The sequence below is a fragment of the Bos javanicus genome, chromosome 25 (assembly GCF_032452875.1).
Source record: "Bos javanicus breed banteng chromosome 25, ARS-OSU_banteng_1.0, whole genome shotgun sequence".
NCBI lineage: Eukaryota > Metazoa > Chordata > Mammalia > Artiodactyla > Bovidae > Bos > Bos javanicus.
In genome coordinates, this window is record NC_083892.1 from 10,144,008 (window position 1) to 10,167,650 (window position 23,643).

A 23,643-nucleotide genomic window follows, 5' to 3' on the forward strand; every position below is an offset into this window, starting at 1 on the left:
GTGATACTTTATGACTCATCACTGACCACTCTGCCTTTCCCTCTTCTACTCACTGTCAGCTTCTTAAAGATAAAGATTACTTTATTGCTTCTTGTCTCCCCAGAACCTCACATGGCATCTGCCACACTTTGGAAGGCTTGCAGAAATGCTGCCACAAATCTCTTAATCACTTCACTAAAACCCTGGCGGCCAGATGTTTTCCAGAAATAAGAAACTTTTCCAATTTAGAACATTAATATGATGTATAAACTGCAATTATATATAGAACTCCTACCAACCAAAAGCCAAGTATACTAATTTTTTCCAAATGTCAAACAATACGAAAAATCAGTTCACAGAAAGGGTAATGCAATGGTAGAATAAATATACAAAACAGTGTCTCCCAGCCTTAAGTCATCAGGAAATGCAAATTCAAACAACACGATACCGTTTCCACCCACGTCAGCAGTATTTTTCAAGCTAAAAGTACTGGGGAGAAATGCAAATTGCTCCTGTTGGGCATGGCTGGGAGGTAGGTGATGGGCCTAGACATTTTGGAGGGCAAATTGACATAAAGCCAGCAAATGAAAAAGGCCCAAATTTCCAGAAATTCTACATTGTGACATCTGCCCCAGGGACCCCCGACACATGTGCCCAGGGAGGCAAGCCCAAAGATGTTCAGGAATGCATTCTTAGAAACCACCAAGAGGGAAACGGCCTAATAAAATGCAGGACAGAAGCATATGCAACATGATGCAGGTATTTGAAAAAGATGGAGTGGACTTCTATAAGACAACAAGGGACGTTCTCTAAGATCCACTGCTAAAGGAAGCACAGCATGACGTCCCAAACAAAACTAAGCGTGCGTAACAGGGCCACAGAGCAAATATATAGAAAAAGGTCTCCTTTCCAGTGATGCAGACCATAATTATGGCTTTCTCCAGGCAGCTGAGGAGGGGACCAGGAACTGAGATGGTAACTGTGAAAGGGAATTTGAGCCCTATTTTAAATGTTGTATTTTTTAACAAGAATTTATTCATGGAGTACTGGTATCATTTAAAATCAGCTTAATATTTAGGAATGAAGTTAAGCAGGAAGGCACTGAAAGCTATAAAACTGCTGAAATTAGAAATTAGAAAAGACAAATAAATGGAAAGGCATCCTGTGTGTGTAGACTGGAAGACTTCATATTGCTAAGATCCAACAATCTATAGGCTAACAATCTAAGTCTAACAATCTATAGACTTAATGCAAGCCTTATCAAAATCTCAATGGTATTTTTTTTTTTTGGTAGAAATAGAAAAGTCCATCTTAAAATCCATATTGAATCTCAAGGGAACTCCAAATAGCCAAAACAATTTTGAAAAAGAAGAACATAATGGGAGGTCTCATGAAGCTACAGTAATCAAAACAGTATTTTGCGACCTAAAAGACAGACATACAACCCAATGGAATACAATAGATTGCCCAGAAATAAGCTCACACATTTACGGTTGGGGGAAAGGACACGTTTTTCAACAAATGGTGCTGGAAAAACTGGGTATTCGATGCAAAAGAAAGAAGTTGGACCCTTATCTTACGCCATACATAGGTTTAGCTCAAAATGGATCAAAGACCTAACTATAAAACTCTTAGAAGAAAACACGTGATTGAAAAGCTTCATGAGACTGGATTTGGCAATTGATTTATTGAACACGACACCCAAAACACAGGCAACAAAAGTGAAAATAAACATGCTGAACTATGTAAAAATTAAACCCTTTTGTGCAACAAAGATTGCTATTCATGGAGTGAAAAGGCAACCCATGGAATGGGAGAAAATATTTGTAAACCATACATCTGATAAGGGTTTAGTATCCAGGATACATTAAGAACTACAGCAACAACAAGAAAATAAACAAAAACGACCTGATTCAAAAGGACTAAAGGATTTGAAAAGACATTTCTCTAAAGGTGATAATTAAACAGCTAATAAGAGAATGAAAAGATGCTCAACATCATCAATCACTAGGGAAATGCAAATCTAATCTATGAGACCCTCACACCCATTAAGATGACTACTATTTTAAAAAAAACAAAGCCCAGAAAGAAGTGTTGGTAAGGATGTGGAGGACCTGGAATCCTTGTACACGGATGGTGGGGTGGTAAAATGGTACGACTGCTATGGGAATCAGTATGACAGTTTCTCAAAATGTTAAAAGTAGGATTATTGCATGATCCAGCAATTCTACTTCAGGGTATATACCCCCAAAGCCTGGAAAGCAGGGACTCGAACAGGTATTTGAAGCCAAGTGTCCACTGATGGAATGAATGGATCAGCAAAATGGGGTCCGTCCATACAATGGAATTTCATTCAGACTTATAAACCTTGAGGACGTTATGCTTAGTGAAACAGGCCAGTCACGAAAAGGCACATACTATAGGATCCCACTTACATGAGGTACCTAGAGTCCTAAAATTCAGAGAGACAGGAAATAGAATGGTGGTTGCCAGGGGCTGGGGGAGGGGGATGGAAAGATACTATTTAATGGGTCCGGAGTTTCAGTTCTACAAGATGAAAAAGATGGACCATGGTAACAGCCACACAACAATATGAATGAGCTTAACACCGCTGAACTGTACACCTAAAAATGGTGAACGTGGTCAATTTCATGTCGTGTGTGTGTGTGTTAGTCTGTCAGTCATGTCCGACTCTTTGCAACCCCATGGACTGTAGTTCACCAGGCTCCTCTGTCCATGGAATTCTCCAGGCAAGAATACTGGAGTGGGTTGCCATTTCCTTCTCCAGGGGATCTTCCTAGCCAGATATCGAAACAGGGTCTCCTGCGCTGCAGGCAGATTCTTCACCATCTGAGCCACCAGGGAAGCCTTCATGTAATGTATATTTGACCACAGGAGGAGGCCTGGCGTGCTGCGATTCATGGGGTGGTGAAGAGTCGGACATGACTGAGCGACTGAACTGAACTGAAACATTTTAAAAAAACAACTGAAAAAGAAACTCAGAAAGATAACATGTGCCTTGTAAGAGCATGTTCAGAGGCTAGGCTCTCAAGCTACTTCTGATTTTCCAAAAAGAGTGCACCTTCCAGGAAACCCTGCAAGTGAACCTTTTCCAAAATGCATTTTTACAGCTGGAAATCTGCATTTCCCAAGCCCCCTTGCAAACTGCCGCAAGGCACACCAGCAAATGTTTAACTTCCCCAGGGACACGGGGGCCGGAGATGCCAAAGGGAAGATCTCTGGGCCTGAGTTTTCTTTTTTTTTTTCTTTTTTTTTTAAACTTTACATAATTGTATTATTTTTGCCAAATGTCAAAATGAATCCGCCACCGGTATACATGTGTTCCCCATCCTGAACCCTCCTCCCTCCTCCCTCCCCATACCATCCCTCTGGGTCGTCCCAGTGCACTAGCCCCAAGCATCCAGTATCGTGCATCGAACCTGCACTGGCAACTCGTTTCTTACATGATATTTTACATGTTTCAATGTCATTCTCCCAAATCTTCCCACCCTCTCCCTCTCCCACAGAGTCCATAAGACTGTTCTATACATCAGTGTCTCTTTTGCTGTCTCGTACACCAGGTTATTGTTACCATCTTTCTAAATTCCATATATTGGGCCTGAGTTTTAGCTCCTGCGTCCGTGTAACTGAGAACCTGCTGCCACATGCATGCTGAGTTCCAGGGACCGGCCCTGAGGGGGCGGGACTCACCTCCAGGAGGTGATTGCTCAGGGCTGGGCCTGAGTCGTTCTGGAAGGTGTGGAGGATGCGGAGGCGCCTCCTGTTGCGGCTGTCATCCCAGTGCTTCCCATAGCTCGCCTCCAGCTCCCAGCGCAGGTGGCCCGAGCCTTCAACGTGCTGCAGCTGGACCTGGGGACACACCCCCCAGGGAGACCCCCGAGGAAGCCTTGTGTACCCAGTCCTGAGTCTCCTCACTGCCACCCATCCCAAGATGCAAGGCTTGCTTATTTGGGGAGAGAATTCTGTAATAGGTATGGATTTTGGGCTGGGGGGGGGGGTGGGGGTTTGCACTGATTTTGATTTTATAAAATTTTGCATTTGAATATGATTTACTTTCATGACTATATTTCTGGCACCCTCTATCCCGAGGTGAGAAACTAGTAGGCCCCAACCCGAGCCTTATCCATGCCCTGATAAGGAGTAGAAAGAGCCAGCCCACCATGGGAAGATAACGCCTGATCTTCATAACAGCCCAAGACCTCCCCCTGCTCCCCTCTCCCACAGCAGCCTCTGGTTCCCTGAACTGAATCTACAAGGATCAGGGTTCCCCACCTGAGGGCTCCTGGCACCCTTCTGCTTCCTCCTGCCTCTGAACCACAGGTTGAGGCAACACAGGCTCATCCATTCATTCAATTATTGGACACATTTTTCCCCAGGTACCAGGTAAGCGCTTCACTGGGCACTAGATAGCCAGGAAGGAAGGAGCCAGAAGCCCCGCCTTCGTGGAAGCAGTAGGTCGGAGGAAGAGGCAAACTGGAAACAAAGTAAAGTAACCGAGAAATAGCCACTTCTCCCTGTGGCTCGCCCCTCATCACTCTGGTGAACTGCCAGTTCCTTAAGCCCTCCATTCGCCCTTCAGTCCCAGGATCTTTGCACGTACTGTTCCCTCTGGCTATAGCACACTTCCATGGGAACAGAACTATCTCATTTTTTACTTTTCAGCTTAAAATACATTTCCACCAAAGAAGCCTTTCCTGCAGCCCCGTCCAAATTAGACTTCCCTGTGTTCGTTCAGTCTCTGCCCTGTTTATCATCCATGGCATTTATAATTCACGCGATTTGGCCCATGTCTCTTGCTCTCTGGCCCCCACCCAGCAATGGGATGACAGAGACCAGGGGCTGCCCTGAGCACAGCTCTCCCCCAGGGTTGGGCATAGAGCAGGTGTTCAATAAACACCAGCTGAACAGAGGGGAGATGAGACCCAAGTTCCAATCCATGATCCATCCCCATACATGACCTTGAGCAACTGAGCTCTCTGAGGATGGGTTCAGGGTGCTCACCCACCACTTCCCTGACCCTGTGGGGGGCTCTCTCCAGACCCCCTCAACTGGCTCAAGCACCCACCTCGTGACTGAAAGCTGGGATCTGCGTGCAGTGGAGTTTGTGGTTCAGCTCCAGCTTGTAGGCGGCCTCTGAGCCGCTCTCTGCCCACAGCTTCTGGCTGGTGCTGCACTCCTGAGCCAGCTGCTTGGCCTGACCTGTGCAGAGCAACCCAGAGACCCTTGCCCTTCCTCTGCCAGGCAGCCCTCCATCCTCATTCTGAGCAGAGGAACATCCGGCACAGCCCTGCTTCAGCCAGCCCTCTGGACCTGCCTCAACTAACGTCACTCATTGGAATCTGCCAACTGGGAGGTTTTAAGAAACTGATTTATGCCCAACCCCAACACACTCAGGGTTTCCCAGGTGGCTCAGACAGTAAAGAATCCACCTGCAATGCGGGAGACCTGGGCTCAGTCCCTGGGTTGGGAAGATCTCCTGGAGAAGGGCATGGCAACCCACTCCAATATCCTTGCCTAGAGAATCTCCATGGAAAGAGGAGCCTGGTGGGCTACACTTTATGGGGCCACAAAGAGTCAGACACGAATGAGCAACTAAGCAATGCACCAATACACATACTCAGAGTTTTTCTTGTTTTAACGGGCAGGGACTTAGCTCCATTCAAAGCTAATAGAATGACTCTTTAGCTAAGGAGCTATACGGTAAGGCCAAAACACCCCAGGTGACATTGGCACCCAAGCCCTCGGAGCCACCGCCCCAGGAAAGGGCACAAGTCCAGCCACTCCCCAGCTCGCCCCCCACCAGCACACGGGCATACCCCGGAGGCCGTACTTGATCCTCAGGTAGCTGGTCCAGAGGTGGGCCAGACGCTGCAGCTGGCCCAGGGCACGCAGCCCCACGAGCCCCGGCACCAAGAGCTCAGCACCCAGGGACACGACCTGCAGCCCGTCCTTCACCTTCTTCTCCAGCAGCGCTGCGGGGAGAGCGGGCGGAGAGAGGGCAGGTACAGTGTGGTCATGGGCCGTGCCCCAGGGTGCCAGGCGAGGAAAGGATGGGGGAGCAGCCCAGGGGGTCCCGGTAGAACCAATGCCTGAGTCTCTACCAAGGACCGCTGACATCAGGGCCGCTGATAGCATTTTTACTGTCCAGCTGGCAACCCCAAAAAGTCACTTTTGTGGGTCCAGACCAAAAGGTTTTAAATAAAGTATAATAAGACAAAATGGGATCAGACAGATAAGAAATGACAGTGCGTCAAGGGTCGTCAGGTAAATTTCACCTTCTGAAACTTGTTTCTGCTACACATTCAGCCTGATCACAGGAACAGTCATGATGGTTAAGACTATCACAAATGCACAGGCCAGCTGGTCACCAGGGCCAGCCACTCACATCACTCCCTCGGAATTTCCCAGAACACCCTACGAGGAGCACCGCTGGGAGGGCTCCACGCCAGCTCCAGCACCAGGGCCGGCGCCTGGTCAGGTGGGTGGGTATCCAGGCCAGGTTGTGTATTCAAGATCCAAACGGAGCCCCATGCAATTTGGGTCAAAAATGCAAAACATGTTTTTTACACATCTTGTAACATGTAATGTGGGTCAGAACCTAGACAGTCCAAAAGGTGCCGGTTTATGGTTCATGAGGCCAGTTGAGCGCACTGGGGACTGAGGCAGAGACTGCAAGCAGATATAAGGTCTGGGTTTTCCTTAAATAGAATGTGAATATTGGGAGTTGGGGTGATGGGGACTACGAGTGGGGTACTCAGTCCTCCCCTCCTCTCCCGAAGCCTGGTCACTAAGGAAAGGTGGCAGGGAGGGCCACCACCCTCCTCCTACCTGACACGCGGGCCTCATCACCCAGCAGGTTGCTCAGTGACACAGAGAAGGCCAACCGGCTGCCTGCCTGCCGGCTGAGGTTTCCGGTGAGGACCACAGGGCTGCCTGATGTCACCAGTTTGACCTCCAGCTGGGCCTCAAACCGCTGGGCCTCACCGCCCACTGCTGGCCACAGGTTGCTCCGGCCCTGGAAAGGTCCCAGATCATTTGCGGGGATGGGCTCAGCTAACAGGCCCCACCCTGACCGCAAGAACCGGGACTGGACAGAGGGCAGGAGATGAAGCCAGGTTAACATGCTTCTGGGCTGATCCTTCTCAAATTTCTTACAAAATTGCTCACAATAGGTAAGTGAAAATGAAAGTGTCAGTCACTCAGTCATGTCCAACTCTTTGCGACCCCATAAACTGTAGCCCGCCAGGCTCCTCTGTCCATGGGATTCTCCAGGCAAGAATACTGGAGTGGGTTGCCATTTCTTCCCCAGGGGATCTTCCTGACCCAGGGATCAAACCCAGGTCTCCCACTTTACAGGCAGATTCCTTACCTTCTGAGCCACCAGGGAATGGGTAATTCCTATTCAAATTCAGACAAAGTATGAATGACTCTTCCCCCCTGCCCCCCTTTCAATCTGTCAGGGACTCTTGGCCAGCTCTCCCTGCAGAATATTCTGGAATCTAACCACTTTGGCCACCTCCACCACCGCCCCGGCTTGAGCCTGCTCATCATGCCTGTGTTGCTGACAACCTTCTCCCCGCTCTCCTGGCTCCTGCCCTGGTGACCAGGGGGAGCACTTCCACGCACGGGAGATGATGGCATGCCTATCTTCCTCGGGGTAAAAGCCAAAGTCCTTGCAAAGGTCAACAAGGTCCAGTGGTCAAGAATCCACCTCCCAGTGCAGGGGACGTGGGCTCGATCCTGGTCGGGGAACTAAGATCCCACATGCTGTGGGGCCACTAAGCACTTGAGCCACAACTCGAGAGCCCACACGCTGCAACAAAGACCCGATGCAGCTGAATGAACAAACACACAAATAAATATTTTAAAAACAACAGCAATAAGCCAGACTAGCTCCGGAAGTCAGCCACGCAGCCCTGGCCAGACAAAGCAAACGGTACAAGGGAGGACCCCGGCAGGTAAGACACAGATGACCCCAAACATACTCCATGTCTCCACGATTGAGGTTTGTCCAGAGAACCCATAGCAGCTGCGGCTGCCAACTTTGATGGCTGTGCCAACTGTAGACCCATCCTACAGACCTCTCTGCTGGCTGCCAGCTGATCTGATTATCCAAAAGATGAAACAACAGCCTCACTGTTCCCAGACTGTCCGCTGCTTTATGCTGTTGTTCAGCACTCAGCCGTGTCCAACTCTTTGTGACCCCATGGACTGCCGCACGCCAGGCTTCCCCATGCTTTACTGTCTCCTGGAGCTTGCTCAGACTCATGTCCATTGAGTCGGTGATGCCATCCAACCATCTCATCCTCTGTCGTCCCCTTCTCCTCCTGCCCTCAATCCCTCCCAGCATCAGGGTCTTTTCTCTCTTGTAAATCCTGTTTTTGCCTTTGTTCCTTGATGACAGTCACAAATCAGTGTCCTCTGATTACTCTTTCGCAAAGTCTTACATGCTCTGTCCTCTCACTTTCCATCCCTTCTCTTGTGCTGATCCAACCACACGGGCCTCAGGCTGTGCTTCTGACATCCTGTGCACATTCCTGCCCCAGGACCTTGGTATGTGCTGTGCGCTTTACCTGCAATACCCTTCCCCCAGTGATTCACAGAGCTCTCTTCTGCACATTCCTTATGTCTTTGCTAAAGGTTATCTCCTCAGTCAGGCTTACCCTGTAAGCCTATTTAAAACTGAAGGGATTTTCCTGGCAGTCCAGTGGCTAAGACCCTGTGCTCCCAATCTGGGGGCCCAGGTTCAATCCCTGGTCAGAGAACAAGATCCTACATGCCACAACTAAGAGTCAGTGCAGCCAAATGATTAAGTAAAAAACTGAAGCCAACTTTCAGACCCTTTTTCTCATAGTCCAGACCCCTGTATCTAGCTCATCAATTCCCTTTTCTTACAGTGCTTACATTCACCTAGCATCACAATTTGCTTATGTATTTTATGATCTCTCCCATTCTCTTCCAAAAGGAGAGAATTCTATATGCCTATCTCTTCCACTGAGCTGTCTTCCTGGCACATTGTAGGTACCACTCCAGCACTCTTGCCTGGAAAATCCCATGGACGGAGGAGCCTGGTAGGCTGCAGTCCATGGGGTCGCTAAGAGTCGGACACGACTGAGCGACTTCACTTTCACTTTTCACTTTCATGCATTGGAGAAGGAAATGGCAACCCACTCCGGTGTTCTTGCCTGGAGAATCCCAGGGGTGGGAGAGCCTGGTGGGCTGACGTCTATGGGGTCACACAGAGTCGGACACGACTGAAGCGACTTAGCAGCAGCAATAAGCAGCTACTGCATAAGTGAATAAAGACAATGAAAAATAAGTTTCATTCCCCTTCCTGGTCTCACAGCCTCCCTCAAAGGCAACCACCGTGCCTGCATCTGTGCATCTTCCAGAGACAGTGTGGGCCTACAGATATGAGTCTGTCTCTGTGTACTTGTGTGTACATGTGTACATACATGTGTATATACACGTGTGTACACGTGTACTCACACACACACGCTGCCTCTTGCTCTGCACAAAAATAGACGCAGACTCTCCACTCTGCTCCGCTTCTCTCACTTCATGGTGTGTCTTGCTAATGCTTCTCTCCGGTCTGTATCAGAAGCTGTTCGGCAGTTAGCTGTAGCTTTCGCAAAGTGCAGCCCGAGCATAGCATGATTATAGAATTTCTCATCCAAACCAGAATACTTATCAGTTAAAGAGGCCACTAATCAGGGACTTCCCTGGTGGTCCAGTGGCTAAGATTCCACGCTCCCAAGGTAGGGGGTCCTGGGTCAGGGAACTAGGTTCCCATATGCTGCAACTAAAGATCCCATAAGCCGCAGGAGAGATCGGAGATCCCATGTGCACCAACTAAGACTCCGTGCAGCCAAATAAATATATATATTTTTTAAAAAAGAGAGCAAGAACCAGTAATCACAGCTGAGCTGGATCAATAGCAACCTGGGACTTAGGGATGCTCTATCATTGCACAGGGGAGAGGGCACTGACATCTAACACTCTCCTCCACGCTGTCCTTAAAGCCCACAAACTCTGAGTTGACTTGAGCCCAGCCTTTCTGCTTTGTATTCCTGAGTTCATCTGCCTTAGCTTCCTCATTTCCTGCAGGCTTACCGAGAGGACTAAAAGAGAGACCCAGAGTCAAAGCCATATGTGTCCCCTGCCCATCCTAGAAAAGGCTTTGCAAAGTTCTGAAGCTCCAGCTGTTACCAGGATCGTGATGAATCTGAGGCAGCTAGAACTGGAGTTTCTCTAAAGGCCAATGCTTCCAGGCCTGCAGGACAGCCCTCTGGAGAGCAGCAGGCTGGCCTGCATGGAGGGGCAGGCAATTAGCACTAGTGTGCTTAGCAAAGCAGGATTGCTTCAGGGCTCCTGGGAGCTCTGAAATGATGCATAGTCTCAGCCAGCAGGCAGCTGGGGTTCTAAGAGGAAGATGCTCTCCCCTGACACTTGGTCTTCGCACCAGACAGGAAGCAGATTTGGGAGCTCAGAGTGTGTTCATGCTGCAAAAATTCCAACCCTGGCTTTAATTTTCAAGTCGGACCTCTCTGAGAATCCACTGGAGACAGATACAGAACAACCAGACTCATGGCCAAAGGGGCCCAGAGGTCCTGCTTGGCAGGAGCAAGTCTCCAGCTGCTCATTTTATCCTTTTTGGAGTCACAGACCTGCTTGAGCATTGGCTGGAAGGTCTAAACCCTCTCCCCAGAAGGAGAACAGACACAAAACTTCTGCACAATTGCAGGGGCTTCAGAGGATCCACTGAGTCCCATTTAGGTCCTCCAGGTTGAAAACCTTAAAAAGTACCTATAGGGCTTCCTTGGTGGCTCAGTGGTAAAGAATCCACCCATCAATGCAAGGGACACAGGTTTGATTTCCAGTCTGGGAAGAACCCACATGTGGTGAAGCAACTCAGTAGCAAGCCAAAACTACCGAGCCTGTGCTCTAGGGCCCGGGAGCCACGAGAGAAGTCCCCACACTGCAAATAGAGAGTAGTCCCTGCTCCCCGCAAGTAGAGAAAAGATCACACAGCTACAAAGGGCCAGCACAGTCAAAAACAAACAAATAGATGTTTTTTAAGAACTGAAAGGTTTTTCAAATCTATATTGTGAGCTGAACTGTGCTTCCCTCCAAAGCTAACCCCCAGGACTTGTGAATGTGACCATACTGGTAAACAGGATCTTTGCAGATGAAGGCAGGATGAGGTCATTTGTGTGGACCTTAATCCGGCCTGGGAAACTTACAAAAAGAGAGATTTGGGCATAGATGCCTACAGAGGGCAGACAATGAGGAGACAAGGCGGAAGACAGCCACTTAAAAGCCAAGGAATCCCCAAGGCTACTAGAGAGCAGGAGAGAAGCATGGATTAGAGCCTTAGCAGGAACCAACTCTGCCAGCATGTTGATTTTGAACTTCTAGCCTCCAGAACTATGAGAAAATTTCCATTGTTTAAGCCCCTTAAAACTCAGGGTACTTTGATAGAGCAGCCCTGGAAAACTCACACAGATTTCTCGGTGTGTGCCTTGACATTTCTTCTGGAAATCTGGGGAGTAGCACTCTTTGACTTACCATTTTATACCTTTGTCTACTCTGAATTTCTTAAAGCATGCTCCTGTGTTACTATTATCAATTTTTGACATCGATGGTGGTAAGATCTGAACCCATTTTTGTTTTCACACTAGATGGTCCTAGTAGGTGGATAGAGAAGAACAGCTAAAGTACGAGAGGGACTTCCCTGGTGGTCCAGTGGTTAAGAATCTGCTTACCAATGCAGGGGATTGGGGTTTGATTCCTTGTCAGGAAACTAGATTCCACATGCCTCAGGGCAACTGAACCCACACACTACAACTGAAAGGTCCTGCATGCCACAGTGAAGGTCCCATGTGATGCAACTAAGGTCCCAATAAATCAATAAAGATTTTTTAAAAATCCACCTTCCAATGCAGGGGACATGGGTTCGATCCCTGGTCAGGGAACTAAGATCCCACATGCCACGGGGCAACTAAGCCTATGCCCTACAACTACTGAGTCCACGCATCGCAGCAAAAGATCCCATATGCTGCAGCAAAGATCCCTCATGCCACAACTAAGACTCGATGCAATCGAACAAATTAATAAATTAAAAAAGAAACAAAATACACCAAAGGAGGTGGTGATGAGTAAGCAGGGATTGGGACCGGAAGTGTCCTGGGAGGTGGCAGGTGTCAACAGCAGGGGTTTGAAGACGGGGTGCAAACCTTGATGTAGTAGACGTCCCTTTCATCCAGGATCAACTCCAGGTGACCCATGCGGGCCCTCTGGACAGTCTCGATCTTTCCTGGGAGACAACATGAGAGTTTAGAGACCAGGGTTCAACATCCTGGATCCACCCCTGCCTTCACTGGGGGATGTCCTCCTGGCTTCCTAGTCTCTGAGCCCCGGGGTTCTCATCCATTAAACCGGGCTCTATGTAGTGCCAACCTCAGAAGGTGGCTGAGGAGTCCACAGTGAGAGGGCTGTATCTGGCCCACGGATCCGGCCTGTGGCCGGGGGCAGAGTGACAGGGGGACCACTGTCTTTACCATCAAGCTCGATTCTCTTCTTGGGATGGAGCAGCTTGAGACGGAACTTCCCCTGAGGCCAGCTGTAGCTGATGTCCACCCCGACGTCCCTGGGCACTTCCGATCCGGGCGTGCCCATGAAGATGTGAGCTGAGGCTTCTTGAGGGAGCCAGCAGTCCTTCTGGAAACACAGCAGAGTCCTCAAGACTGAGAACCCAACCAGGTCCCCCCACCTGAAAAAAACCTGAGTTCTGGGCCTCCCCCATTGTTCAGTGGTAAAGAATCCACCTGCCAATGTAGAAGACACAGGTTCCATCCCTGGTCCAGGAAGATCCCACAATCTGCAGAGCAACTAAGCCCATGAGCCTCAACTACTGAGCCTGTGCTCTGGGGCCTGGGAACTGCAGCTCCTGAGGCTACATGCAGAAATTACTGAAGCCCAAACACTCTAGAGCCCATGATCCGAAACAAGAGAAGCCACTGCAGTGAGGAGCCCAAGCTCTCCCACTAGCCGCAACTAGAGAAAAGCAATGAAGACCCAAAAGTAAATATATGTGTGTTTCCAAAAAAACCCCAAAACCTGAGTTCTTATGGTCATTCTTGTCCTCGAAAGACAAGAACCCTAAAACCAGGAGTCTGGGGCTGTACATCCTGGAGGAGAGTCCTACAGGACAACTCAGGAGCAGCTGCAACACACACCTGCCTGGACCCCCCTGGGCCCCTTCACCAGCTCAGCGTGCTCATCTCCCAGCTTTTGTGTGCTTTGCTTGTTTTTTAAAAAAAAGACAAATGTTTTATTTTGTATTGGGGTGTAACTGATTAACAATGTTGTGACAGTATCAGGTGGAGAATGAAGGGGCTCAGCCCCACACACATACATGTATCCATCCTCCCCCAGACTCCCCTCCCATCCAGTCTGCCACATGACATTGAGCAGAGTTCCCCGTGCTGTACGGCAGATCCCTGTTGGGTGTCCATGTTAAATACGGCTGTTTGTACATGTCCATCCCTAACTCCCTAACTATCCCTTGCCCCATCCTTCCCGCTGGCAACCATAAGCTCGTTCTCAGCCTGTGAGTCTGTTTCTGTAAGTAAGTGTATCCTGCACCATCGTACATTCACCCAGAACCAAGTAACATTCACTGCTGTGTGCGAGGCACCGTTACAGGCACAGGGGGTGCAGCCGAGTGTTATACACAAAGTCCTGCCCTCCTGGCAGCCACTCCACACTCACAGGACCTCCAGACACAGAAGGAAGTGAGACGGCAGCTGGTGGCTGTGAGTGCTCTGCTGACAAACTCGGAGTCAGGGGTCATTGTTCTGGACCGGGTGGTCAGGGCAGGGAAGTTGTTTCTGAAGAAGGGGCATTTGATGAGACCAGGAGGCAGCAAGGCACCGAGTCAAGTGGGTGTCTAGGAAAGAGTGTTCCGGGCAGAGGAAATTGCCAATGCAAAGGCCCTGGGCAGCAATGTGCTTGGTATTTAATTAAAAGGAGGTCAGTGTGTCTGGAGAGCGGTGAACCTGGTCAAAAAGTGGGGAGATGGGGAGGAGAGGCCGGCACGGCTGGATCATTGACAGCCTGTAGGTCAGGGCGCTTGGCTCCTACTCAGAGAGAAAGGAGCCACTGCAGAGTCCCGAGCAGAGGACGGACACAATCCTTTAGGGATTTTGGAAGGTCTGTCTGGCTGCTGGTAGAAAACACACGGGAAGGAGACAAGAGTGGGAACGGGGAGGTCAGATAGGAGGCTGTTGAGTGTCTGTTCTGTGCCAGGTGCTGGGGACCCAGGAGTGAGAAAGGCACTGGATCTGTTCCCAGGAACTGAGCGACTAGTGGGGAAGACAGATCTTAGTTAACCAGCTTCAGTAATGAACACAAATGTGACTGAAAGGGAAGGAACACAGTGCCCTTAGAGCACATAACAAACGAACATGGCCACTTCAGGGCAATCAGGGCAGGCTTCCCCGAGGAGGTGACCTCTTGAGTGGAGCTACGAAGGTTGATTCAGAGTTAACAAGCCAACAGCCAGAGACAGAGGAGCCGCATGTGCAAGGGTCCTGAGGCAGGAGGGGAACTACAGCAGGACAAGCCCAGCCCAACAGCTCCGGGGAGGAGGCCCCCGTCTTTATGAGTGATGCTCAACACTGACCCCTGAGTAGAAGACCTAGGGAGGCCCTGAATCCGGTTGAGAAAGAAGAAGGTTCCCTAGGGCCTACCTGGGTGTGGAGGGTGTAGGCAGCTTCCAGCAGATACTGTTGGAGCCCCTGGTCCTGCTTCTTCAGCGTCACGGCTGCGAACACAGGCACCGAGAGCAGGGAGGGCTGGTTGGGTGCCGGCCAGTGCACCTCAGTGCAGAGCTGCCATCCCCAGGTGTGGGTTGCTGTGGGAAAGGGAGCAGGCACTGCCAGTCAGGAGAGAGCTGAGGGCTCCGGGCGGGGCCACGGATGCTCCCATCAGCAAAGAAAGAGCACCTCCACATTCTTCGGAGAAACAGTATCATTTAGTCATTAATCATAGCAGGTGGTGCTGTGTAGACCAGGGTTTCTCAGCTTTGGCACTCTCAACCCGTGACCTGGATAATTCCTCATTGTGGGGGACCGCCCTGGGCTCGACCCACTAGACACCTTTAGCACCTCCCACACCAGTATGACAACCAGCAATGTCAACAGACATTGCCAACTGTCCCTGGGGAAGGGTAGGGTCAAAATCACCCCTGGTTCAGGACCCCTCGTATAGACTATCAGAATATCTGGCAGTACGATGTAGGACCCAGACTCTGGAGCAAGAAAGCCTGGATCCACATTCCCGTTCTGCCATTGCCCAGCTGTGTGACTTTGGGCAAGTTACCTAACATCTCTGTGCTTTGGTGTTTCTCATCTGTCCATGGAGACTGATAATAGATCCAGCCCCATGCTGTAGCTGGGAGGATTTACAGCTCAGTGAGTGTTCAGGACATGGTTTAGCCTAAAGAAGTAACTTAAGTAGGCTCCTCCCCCACTTTACCCCCCAAATGATTGCAAGATCTGCAACTGATCTACCTCCTTCTCTTCCTTCTCAATTTTGTTGCCTTTGACCTGATGTTATCATCAAAGAGTTTTCTTGCTATTAAAATATGAAGTTCAGGACTTTCCTGGTAGTCCAGTGGTCAAGAATCCACCTGCCAATGCGGTGGACACAGGTTTGATCCCTGGGTCAGGAAGATCCCACATGCCATGGGGCAACTAAGCCCGAATGCCACAGCTACTGACCCCGTGTGCTGCAACTGCTGAGCCTCTGCCCCGGGGCCCGCCCTCCGCTACAAGAGAAGCCGCCACAGTGAGAAGCCCATGCGCCACAGGAGACAGTAGTCCCCACTCACCGCAGCTGACAAAAGCCTGCGTGCAGCCGTGAAGACCCAGCGCAGCCAAAAATACACACATATAAACATACGTAAAAAGGGAAATGCAAAAAATCTACTAAAAAAATGCCCTTCTTTACAGACTTCAAAAGTTACGGGGTATCTCGGTATTTTACTAAACCAGGAGTTGGCAAACATTTTCAAGTAAATGGCCAGATGGTAAATACTTGAGGTTTTGCTGGTCACACAACCGTGACCGCAGTTTGCTGTTACTCAGCTCTGCTGTTGTTGAAGAAAGGCCACAGACAACGGGAGTGGCTCTGCACCAATCAAACTTCATTTCTGGGCACTGGACTATGAACTTCACTAATTTCTCACATGTTCTGAAATAGTCTTCTTTTGATTATTTTTTCACTGTTTGGAAACATAAAAGTCTATTCTTAGTTCAAAGGCCGTCATAATAAGCCATTCTCCTACTGTTGGATATTTGAGTTGCCACCTTTTTTTTTTTTTTTTTTGCTCTGTAAATAATGATGCAACAAACATCTCTGTGCATTCGGCACTTTTAAAGCTATTTTGGCTTATTTTCATAAGGTGTAGGGAGGGCTTCCCACATGGTGCTAGTGGTAAGGAACCCACCTGCCAATGCAGGAGATACAAAAGACGTGGGTTCAATCCCTTGGTCGGGAAGATCCCCTGGAGCAGGAAATGGCAACCCACTCCAGTATTCTTGCTTGGAAAATTCCATGGACAGAGGAGCCTGGCGGGCTACAGTCCGTGGGGCCACAAAGAGTCGGACACGCCTGAGTAACTGAACACACAGAGTCTAGACAGAGCATCACTGAGCTAAGGGGCATAAGTACTTTCTGGGCAGAAGATAACTCTGGAATTTGGAGCTGTTATCTTACCCCTCAGCCCCCAAGACGCCCATCCTGGGACAATGACACGGAGGGCCTGCTGGCACCCACCTTCCTTGCTGGTACAGGACTGGGCCTCGGAAGGGCTGGGAAGGTGATTGAGGCTCCTCACACCATCCCCAGTGATGAGATACAGCTGAGAGCTGGGTGGGAAGGGAGGAAGTGCCAGGTGAATCATTGCATTCATCCATAAAACCACCAGGGCGAGATGCTGAGGCAGGTCCCACCCGGAACTGGACAGGCCCTTGGGGCACCAGCACGCTGGTGGGGGAGTCAGTCCATGAACACAGGGGGTGACAAGCGCTATGAAAAACCTAAATTATGGGATGGCATGGGCATAGCATCCATCTTGGGGATACAGCAAGGCATTGGTTAGTTGGGGGGTTTGGAGGGGACACTCTGCAGAGGTAATATATGGTCAGAGAATCAAAGGATGAGAAGGAGCCGGCAGCCCAGAGGGAACGGCAGGTGCAAAGGCCCTAGGGTGAGAATAAAGGGCGCTCTTTAGGACCACCAACAAAAGGGTGGTGAGGGGGTCAGAATGGCGGGGAGGGAGTGAGGGGGGGAGTAGTGGCAGGAGACAGGTGAGGGAGTGGGCAGGGCCTCCATCGGGCAGGGCAAGCATGCTAGCTGGGCTATCCTGGATGCAAGCAAGGGATTTTAAATAGGGGAGGGGGAGCGTGAAAGGATTTAATTGACAAGTAAAAGGAGACCCCGCTGGCTGCTGCCTGGAGAGGGTCGGGTGGACAACAGTGCCCCCAGCAAGGGAAGGGAGGAGGTGGGGTGGGGGCAGTCTGGCTTCTCCTGTTTCCTCTGAATTCACTGTTCTCTAAGCATCACCTCTCCAGGAGGCTGGGGAAGAGCAGACCCCAGGAGGGACCCCCAGAAAGATCTGAGCACTGTGGGAGTCCCCACCTCCCGGTCTCCCTCAGCCCCTGTCACAGACACACCCACCCTACCCTGACATACACACACACACACACACATGCACACACACACACGATACACCCCACTCACTGACATGGGCAACTTGTCTCACAAACACACCCACAGACATGCAATCACATACACAGACTCATAGGCACACCCGTAGGCACATACACTCAGACACAGGCATGCACACTCTCACAGACACTCACACCCACAGCAGTGCCCACCCTGCCTCACACACAGACATATTCACAGGCTCCCTCCTTGGGTTTGGGAACCCACCTGAAGCGGAACAGCTCCACGACCTCCTCTGGTGTATTCAGATGCACCCTGAGGTCTTGGCCCTTCCTCGCCTGGATCCCACCATCCAGGCTGGCGGTGCCGCGGACACCAGTCACCCACCTCAGCCCGGCCTGCCCCAGGGCACCCACTGTGCCCATCTGCGCCGAGATCTGGAGCAGCGCGCTAAGGAAGAAGCACATGGCTGCAGCCTATGGCCCCAGGCAATGGCCAAACCAGTGCCAACCCACACACCACCCACGAACCCCCTGCCAGCTTCACTCCATGGTTCTGAGTCAGAGCAGCTCCTCCGCTGTGGCCATCACTGACCACACACTCCATGTGGGCCAAGCACTCTATACCTTGCCACCGAACCCTTACCATCATTAGCCCCATTTAACAGACAGACAAACTGAGGCTCACAGAGGTGACGCCATCTGCGTGAGTTCCACAGTTGGGACATGGAACAGCCAGTCTGCAGCCCTGGTTGTCAGAGCCCAAGCCCAAGGTCTCTATGCCCAACAAAAGGTAGCACAGGACACCCACATTCCCCACACTGGACCCAGAAATGAAAGGCAGGTCAGCTTAGTGACTGGGAGAGTCGCCCAGCAGGCCTGGGAGAGGTGAGCATTGTTCTGCTCAAAATCCTTGATGCCGCGTGGCCCTGGGTCAGCTGTGCACTCATTGTGAGTCTCAAATTCCTTAACCCTTAATGGAAATAAGAAAAGTATCCTCCTTGTGTGTGGCCATGTGGGTTCCTGTACCTTAAATGCCCCCCGCTCCCTCTCCTCCCACCCTCTCCCCCAAGAGGCAGAGGGGGCAGAGGGAAGAGCGGGGCTGAGACACAAGCTGTGAATCCCAGCTGCTGTGCTACCTTGGGCATGGGGGTTGTACCTTGCTGAGCCTGTCTTCTCATCTGTAAAGTGGGCACAACTGCCCAGGCTCTCCTTAGTCTCCTGGCACAAAAAACACTCCATCTACAGCAGCTGGTATAAAGGTAGTCAGCAGAGCAGGGCTCCCCGCTCAGCCCATGCTGATGCCTCGGCTCTCTGCAGGGGGAGGCCCTGATCCACCTATGTCCCCCAGATCTGAGGAGCCAGTTACCTGGGCTTGACGTAACCTTTCACAGAGAAATCTGAACGCTGCTGGAAGTCGGCTGTCCCTCGGACCCGGATGCTGACGGCAGCCGAGACATTGAGGGTCAACCGGGCTGGGAGGCCAGACATGGTGGGAAAGGTGAACTCCTCCATCACCAGGTTCAGCCTCCGGTTCACCTGAACCTCCTGGCCCTGCAGTCAGAGAACAGTAGAGTGCACATGACCCCCTCACTCGCCCCTCACAACCCTCAGACAGAACCTTATCATTGTCCCCAGTTTCCAGATGAGAAAACAGAGCCCCCAAAGAGATAAAAATAACCCGGCCGAGCCCATGTAGCTAGAAACCGGCAGAACTAGGGTTTGAACCAAGACAGTTTACTGCAGGTCATAGTCAGAGGTCAGGCATCCAGGCCCACCCAGGGTGTGGGCCGTGCTTGCACACCTGGTACAGAGCACTTAGTAAGTGCCAGGCACACTCCACTTTGCTGCATTTTTACTGCACTGAGTCATTTGATTCAACCGCTCTATGAAGTAGATATTATTACTACTATTCTATCATACCCATTTCACAGAGGCAGAAACTGAGGCCATGGTAAATTCAACAATGTGCCCAAGGCAGTAAGCGGTGCAGCCAATTTTTGACCTTGAGCAGTCTGGTTCCAAATTTCATGCTCTTGAGTTTGAAAGTACTTTAGTATTCCCCCAAAGCATCAAAGGAAACATCATCAGGTCAGACGGCAGGGATGGGCCAAGCCCAGCCTGAGGTACCTTCAGGAGTTTGATGGCAAGCTCAGCCAGGTTCAGGGACTGGTGAGTCACGCGGCTCCCCATCGCCCCACAGTTGACAAAGCTCAACTCATGCCCGAACACCTTCATGCTCAGCTGACACTTCAGCGCCTGCCGCTCCCCGCGCCTCCGGGCCACCTGTGACCAGGAACAGGTCTGGCTTAGCCGGGCAAGGCCCCTGGACCTTGGGAGGGGGAAGGGGCAGCTGGAGAGAAAGGTCAAGGGCTTGTGGGGTTCAGAACAGGACTTGCAAAACTCATGGTCCACAGGCAGAACCTGCAGGTATACTTTCTTATACCTGCACAGTCTACCCAACACCCAGTGCAATGTGCATGTGTGAATAATAGAGGCTTTCAAAGATCCAGGCTGAATATGATCCAGCAATATAGCCAGACAAAACTGCAATTCAAAAACATAGATGCACCCCAGTGTCCCTCAGCAGAGTAATGGATAGAGAGGTGGTACAATGGAATACTACTCAGCCATGAAAAAGAATGAAATAACGCCCTTAGCAGCAACATGGATGAACCTGAAGATTGTTATACTGAGTGAAGTAGGCCAGACAAAGACAAATATCATATGGTATCACCTACATGTGGAATCCAGAAAAATGATACTAAAGTGAACTTATTTACAAAGCAGAAATAGAGTCACAGATATAGAAAACAAACTTATGGTTACCAGAGGGGAAAGGGGGGTGGATAAACTGGGAGATTGAGATTGACACATACACACTGCTGCTGCTGCTGCTAAGTCACTTCAGTAGTGTCCGACTCTGTGCAACCCTATAGACAGCAGCCCACCAGGCTCTGCTGTCCCTGGGATACTCTAGGCAAGAACACTGGAGTGGGTTGCCATTTCTTTCTCCATTGAGTGAAAGTGAAAAGTGAAAGTGAAGTTGCTCAGTCGAATCCGACTCGTAGCGACCCCATGGACTACAGCCTACCAGGCTCCTCCGTCCGTGGGATTTTCCAGGCAAGAGTACTGGAGTGGCTTGCCATTGCCTTCTCCACACATATACACTACTACATATAAAATAGATAATAAGTAACTATATAGCACAGGAAACTCTACTCAATACTCTGTTAATAACCTATATGTGAAAAGAATCTAAAAAAGAGTAGATACACATATATGGGGGTTTCCCTGGTGGCTCAGCTGGTAAAGAATCCACCTGCAGTGTGGGAGACCTGGGTTCAATCCCTGGGTTGGGAAGGTCCCCTGGAGGAGGGCATGGAAACCCACTCCAGTATTCTTGCCTGGAGAATCCCCATGGACAGAGAAGCCTGGAGGGTTACAGTCCATGGGGTCACACAGAGTCGGACATGACTGAGCAATGAAGCACAGCACATACATATATGGAAACCTGAGTCACTTTGCTGTAAACCTGAAACTAACACTATATTGTAAGTCAACTATGAAAGTGAAAGTCACTCAGTCGTGTCTGACTCTTTGCGACCCCATGAACTATATATAGTCCATGGAATTCTCCAGGCCAGAATATTGGAGTGGGTAGCCTTTCCCTTCTCCAGGGGATCTTCCCAACCCAGGGATCGAACCCAGGTCTCCCACATGGCAGGCAGATTCTTTACCAGCTGAGCCACAACTACACTTCAGTAAAAATTTTTAGAAAAAGTTGCAAAGCTAGTACAGAGAGCTCCCATGTACAGCTCACCCTGTTTCCTCCACTGTTAGCATCTTACACGACCAAGACGCACAGTGAAAACGAAGAAACCAACACCAACATGCTTTTAACTAAACTCCAGACTTTATTCGGATTTCACCAGTTTTTCCCTTCCACCCTCTTTCTGTTCCAGGATTGAATCCAGTACCACATGGTATTTGGTATCATGTCTCTTCAGTCTCCTCTGGTCTGTGACAGCTTCTTGGTCTTTATTTTTCAGGCAGTATTTTTTTTTATTTCTACTATTTAAAACCTGGGAGATTTTATATAAAATCCAGATTCCCAGCTTCTCAAAAAAAAGAGAAACATTGGCCTGTCTCCCACTGCCTCCCAGTCTCCCCCTCCCCAAAAGGGCAACAGGCATTCAGAACTGAGCGGTGGCTGCCAGTGAGCTGAGGCCTGAGCTGCAAGCCTGTCTACCACATCCCCACCATGCTGTCTCTCCAGCACTCAGGCCAAGGACTACTGTCCCTCATCACTGAAGAAGTGAAGTCGCTCAGCCGTGCCCAACTCTTTGTGACCCCACGGACAGTAGCCTGCACCAGGCTCCTCCATCCATGGGATTTTCTAGGCAAGAGTACTGGAGTGGGTTGCCGTTTCCTTCTCCAGGGAATCTTCTCAACCCAGGGATCGAACCCAGGTCCTCCTGCATTGTAGACAGACGCTTTACCATCTGAGCCACCAGGGAAGTCCCACTCCTCACTGCACTTGTGCAAAATATATCTTGCAAAGTGAATATATACCAAAAGCGAGAAGACAGGACTTCCCTGGTGGCACAGTGGTTAGGAATCCGCCTGCCAAGGCAGGGGACACAAGTTCAATCACTGGTCCAGGAAGATTTCACATGTCATGGAGCAACTAAGCTGATGTGCCACAACTACCGAGCCCATACGCTGCACCTCCTGAAGCTTGCGCACCTAGAACCTGCGCTCCGCAACGAGAGAAGCCACTGCAGTGAGAAGGCCGAGCACTGCAATGAAGAGCAGCCCCCACTCGCCACAACCAGAGAAAGATCGCACATACTAACAAAGACCCAGAGCAGACAAAAGTTAACTGACTGATTAAAAAAAAGAAACCTAAACAAAAAAAAGGCCTTAAAAAAAGTGAGAAAATAACAGACCAATTGTGTTATTCTAAGAAATTGTGGGATTGTGATTCTAAGAAAAAACATTTATATCCAATCCACAGCCCTCATTCAAGTTACTCACTGGCTTCAGACTTAGTCCAAGAGGCTTTTGACGGCAGGGACCACGCCCTGATCATCTTTGTGTTCCTGGGCTGTGTGTGGGTCACAGCTGATGGTGAGTGAGTGAACAGGTGAGGAAATGCCTCAGCCACCAGCTTGATCACCCCCAGATGTACATGGACATGACATTTATAAGACCAAAAGGGGACTAACAACCTCAGTATCCACTGGTGGGGAAAAGGTTATGTAAAGTAAGGTCCCCACCCACAGAACGGGTATTAAAATGTTTACATACAGTAACTTTTCAAGAAAAATACTCAGTACTAGTATCAAGTGGGAAACCAGAGGAGGCACACACACACACCCCTTGCCCAGCAAGTCCACTACTGTGCACACACGGAGCAAATGCATGCACACACATTCAACACAGAGACATGCACAAGAATGTACTACCTATACGCCAGATGCTGGCTTTAAAGATGGATAAGGAAACTGTTAACAGTAAATGGATAGCCCATCAAAAGTAACTGGATAAAGAAACTGTGGTCTGTTCACACCATGGAATGCTATATAGCAAGGACAATGAACAAGCTGTAAGCACCCACAGCAACACAGACTGATCTCACAAACATACTTTAAGCAAAAGAAGTCAGACACAAAAAAGAGGATGTGAACAGCTTTATTCACAATCATCATAAGATGGGAGCAGCCCGAAAGTCCATGAGTGGGTAAAGGGACATGCAAAACATGGTTCATCCATACAATGAATAGTATCCAGCCTTAAGAAGGAATGAAGCACAAAATCAGACACATAGGTCAATGGAACACGTTAGAGAGCTCAGAAATAAACTCACACACCTAAGATCAATTAATCTAAGATAAAGGACATA

At 49.8% G+C, this 23,643-nt stretch overlaps 1 protein-coding gene across 1 annotated transcript in view; it reads right to left on the reverse strand.

The window, feature by feature from the left end:
* LOC133237990 (uncharacterized) overlaps positions 1-23,643 on the reverse strand; it is a 171,290-nt gene that overhangs the window by 107,555 nt on the left and 40,092 nt on the right. Inside the window, exons 17-27 of the mRNA XM_061400517.1 lie at positions 19,866-20,021; positions 19,105-19,289; positions 18,004-18,186; positions 16,843-16,934; positions 14,754-14,917; positions 12,561-12,720; positions 12,237-12,316; positions 6,829-7,015; positions 5,817-5,972; positions 5,066-5,199; positions 3,691-3,849 (exon numbers count right to left, since the gene is read on the reverse strand). Of these exons, the coding sequence (XP_061256501.1) occupies positions 3,691-3,849; positions 5,066-5,199; positions 5,817-5,972; positions 6,829-7,015; positions 12,237-12,316; positions 12,561-12,720; positions 14,754-14,917; positions 16,843-16,934; positions 18,004-18,186; positions 19,105-19,289; positions 19,866-20,021 (1,656 nt within the window). The remainder of the gene's footprint in view (positions 1-3,690; positions 3,850-5,065; positions 5,200-5,816; positions 5,973-6,828; positions 7,016-12,236; positions 12,317-12,560; positions 12,721-14,753; positions 14,918-16,842; positions 16,935-18,003; positions 18,187-19,104; positions 19,290-19,865; positions 20,022-23,643) is intronic.